Genomic DNA, 7,500 nt, shown 5'->3' with positions numbered 1-7,500 from the left:
TGTCATATTTTCATACTTTAAACACACACGACCGATCAGAGCTGAACACTTGATGAGCAGCGTTATAGATTTAATGCACCGTCCTGATTTGTGTGTTTTTTTTTTTTTTTACAAGCACTCATTAACATTTACAAGCCGTCGTAAATCTACTTCCTGTTTTAAAATAAACTGCAGCTCACCAGAGTCAGCTTTTATTCAAATGAAAGGTAATTTCCCAACAATGAAATTTGTGGTTAGTTAAAATGTTTCAGGAAAAACCACAAAAAAAAAAAAAAAACCCATAAAAGTGAAGTCTGGTTTGTTTTCCTTCACTTTTAATGATGACGGCAACGATTACTCACTCTGCTCATTTCAATTTGACTCATTTCACTCCTCAGAAATGTTTTTGTTATTAGCTTCCTGCACGAAAAAAACCGAAGCGGAGAGTTCTGCTTTTTATACCCAAGAATAGCTGCTGTTACATTTAAGAGCCAACAAACAAATATAAAAACAGCAGTCTTTGCTTGTTGCACTTCCTCTTCTTCTTCCATGACACTTGAAGTTTCTACTAAAGAAGCATGAACCGTTGAACTATGCTTTTTCTCTCTTTGTTAGGAACGCTGTTATATCGTGATGTGATTTGTATTTTCTCTGTTTTCATTCAAGGCAAGGCAGTTTTATTTATATAGAGCATTTCATACACAATGGCAACTCAATGTGCTTTACATAAAACAGAAAAACATGTAATTTGAATTATTGGTTCATTTCCTTAACCCTCCTGTTGTCCTCGAGTCAAGGAAGGAAAGGAGGGAGGAAGGAAGGAGGGAAGGAGGGAGGGAGGAAGGAAGGAAGGAAGGGAGGAAATAAGGAAGGGAGGGAAGGAAGGAAGGAAGGACAGAAAGAAAGGAGAGAAGGAAGGAAGGGAGGAAGGGAGGAAGGACAGAAAGAAAGGAGAGAAGGAAGGAAGGGAGGAAAGGAAGGAAGGACAAAAAGAAAGGAGGGAGGAAGGAAGGGAGGGAGAAAGGAAAAGAGGAAGGGAGGAAGGAAAGAAAGGACGAAGGAAAGAAGGAGGGAAGAAAGGGGGATGGAGGAAGTACAGAAGGAAGGAGGGAAGGAAAGAAGGAACAGTCAAAACAGACGGGGTCAATTTGACCCGGGAGGACTGATATTAAATGTATTGTGACTCAGATAGAGACCAAATTAGCTCCACGGCTGTATTTATGTATTTATGAATGAACTGAAATGTGTTATTGAGGTTTCCTTGGTCCTTGGTTGAGTACCTGGTGAGAGGCAGTTGGCTGCGACTCCCGTTGAGGCTGATATCAGACGCTGGCAGAGTGGAGGCGGAGGCGGGGGGGCAGGGCTTGTGACTGTGAGGAGAGGAGCTGTGGCTCTTATTAGACGTCACACCATTACAGCAGTTACTGTCGAACCCTAAAAACACCACAGAGGAAGAAAATAAACATTTGTAAACAAACTACAGAAAAATAGAAAGAGAGAAATAAAATGCTAGAATAGAGCATTAAATATAAGATTGCAGCATAAAATAATAATTACCTTTTTAAAATCATTAAAAGGACATAGAGTGCAAATGAAAGATTAAAATGTAAAGTGCTTTAACCCTTAAACAGACAACGTGCACCAGGAGATACAGACTCTTTAACCTTCCTGTTGTCCTCCCGGGTCCTTCCTCTATCCTTCCTCTGTCCTTGCTTCCTTCCTTCCTTCCTCAGATCTAAGTTCAGCTGTTTAGGGTAAATGTTCCCTCCTTCTGTCCTTTCTTCCTTCCTTCATCTGTCCTTCCTTTCTTCCTTCCTTCATCTGTTCTTCCTTCCTCCCTCCCTCCCTTCCTCCCTCCCTTCCTTCCTTCCTTCCTTCCTCCCTCCCTCCCTCCCTCCTTTCCATCCTTCTTCCTCCCTCCTTTCCATCCTTCTTCCTCCCTTCCTTCCCTTCTTCCCTCCTTTCCTTCCCTTCTTCCCTCCTTTCCTTCCTACCTTCCTTCCATCCTTCCTCCCTCCCTCCTTCCTTCCTTTCCTTCCTTCATCCTCCCTTCCTTCCCTTCTTCCCTCCTTTCCTTTCCTTCCTTCATCCTTCCTTCCTTCCCTTCCTCCCTCCTTTCCTTCCTTCTTCCCTCCTTTCCTTCCTTCCTTCCTTCCTTTAGGTGCAAATGACATAACTAGTAAGGCCTGTTTAAGGGTTAAAATAAAAGAGCTCAATTCAGGAGTTGTGGGACAAATACAGTGATGATATAAAAATGGGAAATTATAATGAAGATAACAAAACAAGCCAAAATCAGTCAGGCAAAGCAAAACGCAGCTTTTATTTATACAATGCATTTCAAATATCACAGGGATGGTTAAACATTAAAACATGCAATTAAAAACTCAATTATAATAAAAAAGCAAACAAAGTACAGAAAAATGGAGAGAGAGACTAAAATAGAGCATAAAATACGAGAGTGCTGCATGAAATAATGATTTGCTTTCAAATTATTAGCATTGCAAACACAGTAAACACAGTAAACACAGTAAACACAGTACTTGAACCAACATTAAAACCAAATGGGGACAAATATATTTAAAAAATAATAATAAAATTACCCCCTTTACAACCGCTTCTACAATAATGTTCCTATCATGATAATTACACTGGGCTGAATAACGTAGGAAATAATAGAAAACAGGGATGAATATGAAAAATGGCCCCTTGTCTCCGTCTGTAAGAAACAATTAGAGAAGAAATACGGATATAAAAAAAGTCCTGTTGGAGGTTTAATACCAAGGAGATCTGGAAAATGTGTTTAACCCTCCTGTTGTCCTCAAGTCAAGGAACGAAGGAAGGAAAGGAGGGAGGAAGGGAGGAGGAAGGAAAGGAGGGAGGAAGACGCAAGGAAAGGAGGAAGGAAGGGAGGAAGAAGAAGGAAGGAAAGGAGGGAGGAAGACGCAAGGAGAGGAGGGAGGAAGAAGGAAGGAAGGGATGGAGGAAAGGAGGAAGGAAGGGAGGAAGAAGGAAGGAAAAGATGGAGGGAGGGGAGGGAGGAAGAAGCAAGGAAAGGAGGGAGGAAGAAGCAAGGAAAGGAGGGAGGAAGAAGGGAGAAAATAAGGGAGTAAAGAAGGAAGGAGGGAGGGAGGGAGAAAGGTAAAGAGGAAGATAGGAGGGAGGAGGAAGGAAGGAAATAAGGAACAGAGGAAAGAGAAAAGGAGGGAGGGAGGAAGGACAGGAGGGAAGGAAGGAAGGAAGGGAGGAAAGAAGGAACAGTCAAAACAGACGGGGTCAATTTGACCAGGGAGGACGACAGGAAGAAAAAAACTGAGAAAGGAATAGAAAGATTTTAAAAAAGAAGAAAAAAAAGTATTTCACACATTATTTATCCATTAATTGTTTCATTTCATCAAGTTTAAGGCATCTCAATATTTAAATCTACTTTTATTATTTAAGAAAAAACCCAAAAAACAACTTAAATAAAAGTTAAAATCTTGCTTCTATCGGCTCAGTGTAGCTTTGTGCTGCTGTTGCTTGTTTTCAGGCTGTAAACTGTCTCGCTTCATTATGTGAGCGACTCTGTCTCTCTCTCTCTCTTTCTTTCTTTCTCTCTCTCTCTCTGTCTCTGTCTCTCTCTTTCTCTCTCTCTTTCTCTCCCTCTCTCTCTCTCTGTCTTTCTGTCTCTTTCTTTCTCTCTCTCTCTCTCTCTGTCTCTGTCTTTCTTTCTTACTCTATTTCTTTTTCTTTCTTTCTGTCTCTCTCTCTCTCTCTGTCTGTCTCTCTCTCTCTCTCTCTCTCTCTCTCTCTCTTTCTCTGTAAACTGTCTCGCTTCATTATGCGAGCGACTCCCACTCCAAACATTTATTCTAATGATATTCATGCATCGAGATGTGAGGGAGACTCTTGTTTGAAGGTCCCAAATGAAAATGGAGCCGGCTTTTTTTTTTTTGTTTCTTGAGGGAGAAGAAAATAAGAGTCTTAGCCACAACAATAATCCATTGAGCAGTAAAAGCGTCTTGGCTCGGAGCCACACATTCATGTTCCTCCAGAGTTGTTGGGCTGAAGTGCGTCACCTCCGAACAGCTGAGCTTTGTGGTTACTGGACCGTGACAAAGGAGACACACACAATACACACTTATATTTATTTATGAGGACTTTGGGTTTAACCCTCCTGTTGTCCTTGAGTCAAGAGAGGGAGGAAGGAAGGAAGGAAGGAAGGAAGGGAGGAGTGAGGAAAGAAGGAAGGAAAGGGAGGGAGGGAGGAGGGAGGGAAGGAAGGGAGGAACAAGGGAGGAAGGAAGGGAGGAACAAGGAAGAAAAGGAGGGGAGGGAGGGAGGAAGAAGGAAGGAAGGAAGAAGGGAGGGAGGGGAGGAAAAAAGGAAGGGAGGAAGAAGCAAGAAAATGAGGGAGGAAGGAAGGTAGGAAGGGAGGGAAGAAGGAAGGTAGGAAGGTAGGAAGGGAGGGAGGAAGGACAAACGGGAGGAAGTAAGGTAGGGAGGAAGAAAGGGAGGGAGGAAGGAAGGAAGGAAGGAAGGAAGGAAAGAAGGAAGGAAGATAGGAAAGAGAGAGGAAGGAAAGAAAGAGGGAGGGAGGGAGGAAGGAAGGAAGGGAGGAAAGAAGGAACAGTCAAAACAGATGGGGTCAATTTGACCCGAGAGGACGACACAAGGTTAATACATTATCCCTACCATCATATAACCTACCCCTAACTTAGTGTATCCATCCACTTCTTTTAATTTTTTTAACTGCTTTATTGGTACTTCAGTGTTTCTGTGGGGTTAGTTTGAGTTTAACTTTTCTCTCCCGTCTAAACTTTCACACAGATAAAATATAAAATGTCCCACACCTCGTCTTAGTCACCAGCGTCTCTGATCGAATCAGGCCTGTGATTAGATTGGCGGGTCTGCAGAACAATGTCCTCCTTTCAGCTCGTACGTCTGTTTATCTGCTCGTCCTGTCGGCACAGATGTCATCAGGGAGGGACTCACTTAAAAAAAAAAAAAAAAAAAGAAGCACAACGGGCTGCTCCAGAAAACAAGAAACATGACATGTACTTAACCTTTTGGGCTTCGGTGGTTTGCAACCTGTCAACAACTCGCACTGTAACTGTAACGTTTAACCCTCCTGTTGTCCTCGAGTCAAGGAAGGAAAGGAGGGAGGGAGGGAGGGAGGGGAAGGAAGGGATGGAGGGAAGGAATGAAAGGAGGGAAGGAAGGGAGGGAGAAAGAAGGGAGGAGGAGGAAGGAAGGAAAGGAGGAAGGAAGGAGGGAGGGAGGGAGGGAGGTAAGGAAGGAAAGGAGGGAAGAAGGGAGGGAAAGGAGGAAGGAAAGGAGGGAGGAAGAAGGGAGGGAGGAGGGAGGAAGAAGAAGGGAAGGAAGGAATGAAAGGATGAAGGGAGAAGGAGGGAGGAAAGAGAAAGAGAGAAGGAGGTAAGGAAGGAAAGGGAGGAAGGAAGGAAGGAAGAAGGAAGGGAAGGAAGGGAAGGAAAGGAAGGAAGGAAGGAAGGAAAGGAGGGAGGGAAGGAGGTAAGGAAGGAGGGAGGGAGGGAAGGAGGTAAGGAAGGAAAGTTGGTTAAAGTTACTATGGTTCTCTTAATACCTGGAAAAACTAAGACTAAATAAAAACTAAACTGAATCACTTGTTGAACTCACTAAGAGTAAACTGAAATTTAAAAAAAAAGCAAACTGAAAAACTAAATAAAAAAATAAAGAACATTTCAAAACTATAATAACCCTCGGTAGGAACTAAAGCAGGTGTGTCAAACTCATTTTCATTCAAGAGCCACATACAGCCCAATTTGATCTCATTTGGGCTGGATCATTGGAAGGAAGGAAGGGAGGAAGGAAGGAAGGAAGGAAGGAAGGAAGGAAGGAAGGGAAGGGAAGGAAGGAAGGAAGGAAGGAAGGAAGGAAGGAAGGAAGGAAGGAAGGAAGGAGAGACAGGAAGGAAGGAAGGAGAGACCGGAAAGAAAGATGGAAGGAAGGAGGGAGAAATATATGATGGATGGAAGAAAGGGAGGAAGGACAGAAGAAAAGAAGGAAGGAAAGATGGAAGGGAAGACAGGAAGGAGGGATGAAAAGAAGGAAGGAAGGAAGGCCGGCACGGACCCCTCGGCGGGCCGGTTCTGGCCCACGGGCCGCATGTTTGACACCCCTGAACTAAAGTGTGGCGGACATCGGAGAGAAGTCAAAAAACATCCAGACGAACTAAAAACATACTGATTTTGATCTTTTACTGGGATTAGTTGGCGATAATAAAATATAAAATAACAGCATCCTGATCTTTCTGTGTTCAGATACACAGAGCAACAGAAGTCAGAGAGACAAAACTTAGATTCAGCTAAATCCTGCTCCGACAGTATTTCACCAAACAGGAAGTACCCGCCGACAGCATTGATCCCTCTTACAGACATTTATTAGGAGGCTCAGTAGTCGTAGTTACCGGGAGCTTCATAAAACACAAGATTGGAAAAGTCGAGTGCCAAAAAACATTACAGGCCAAGAAAGTGAGTCAGAGAGTCAGAGATCTGAGTCAGTCAAGGAAGGAAGGACAGATGGAAGGAAGGAAGGAAGGAAGGAAGGACAGATGGAAGGAAGGAAGGAAGGAAGGACAGATGGAAGGAAGAAATGAAGGAAGGAAGGAAGGAAGAAAGAAAGGAAGTAAGGAACTAAGGAAGTAAGGAAGGAAGGATAAAAGGAAGTAGGGAGGACAGATGGAAGGAAGGGAGGAAGGACAGATGGAAGGAAGGACAGAAGGAAGAAAGGGACGAAGGACAGATGGAAGGAAGGACAGAAGGAAGAAGGAAGGAAGAAAGGAAGGAAGGACAGAAGGAAGAAAGGAAGGAAGGATAAAAGGAAGTAGGGAGGACAGATGGAAGGAAGGGACAGAAGGACAGAAGGAAGAAAGGGAGGAAGGACTGATGGAAGAAAGGAATGAAGGACAGATGGAAGGAAGAAAGGGAGGAAGGACAGATGGAAGGAAGAAAGGGAGGAAGGACAGATGGAAGGAAGAAAGGGAGGAAGGACAGATGGAAGGAAGAAGAAAGGGAAGAAGGACAGATGGAAGGAAGGACATAAGGAAGAAAGGAAGGAAGGAACAAATAAAGGATAAAAGGAAGTAGGAAGGACAGAATGATGGAAGGGAGGAAGGACAGATGGAAGAGGACAGATGGAAGGAAGGAAGGAAGGGCAAAAGGAGGAAAGGGAGGAAGGACAGATGGAAGGTAGAAAGGGAGGAAGGACATATGGAAGGAAGGAAGGAACAAAGAAAGGATAAAAGGAAGTAGGAAGGACAGATGGAAAGAAGGAAGGAAAAGAACACAGGAAGGAAAGTGGGCCGGATTGCACCCCTTGGCGGGCCGGTTCTGGCCCACGGGCCTCATGTTTGACACCCCTGGATTATTGTGATTCTGGGGCCGTAAAAATCAAACTGTATTTCCTCACAGGAGTTAAAGACGCCCGTCAGCTCGCTACTGAAGCTTTTATAATACGATCTTTGTCAGCTCGTAAAGTCAAGTCGAGTAATTGTAGACAAAAAGT

At 43.7% G+C, this 7,500-nt stretch overlaps 1 protein-coding gene across 1 annotated transcript in view; it reads left to right on the top strand.

Moving 5' to 3' along the window:
* Positions 1 to 7,500, top strand: part of ranbp9 (RAN binding protein 9) — a 42,519-nt gene that overhangs the window by 22,136 nt on the left and 12,883 nt on the right. The window contains exon 6 of the mRNA XM_053330833.1: positions 595 to 614. Within this exon, the coding sequence (XP_053186808.1) occupies positions 595 to 614 (20 nt within the window). The remainder of the gene's footprint in view (positions 1 to 594; positions 615 to 7,500) is intronic.

This window comes from Scomber japonicus, chromosome 12 (assembly GCF_027409825.1).
Source record: "Scomber japonicus isolate fScoJap1 chromosome 12, fScoJap1.pri, whole genome shotgun sequence".
NCBI lineage: Eukaryota > Metazoa > Chordata > Actinopteri > Scombriformes > Scombridae > Scomber > Scomber japonicus.
This window is presented reverse-complemented; position numbering and strand designations above follow the sequence as displayed.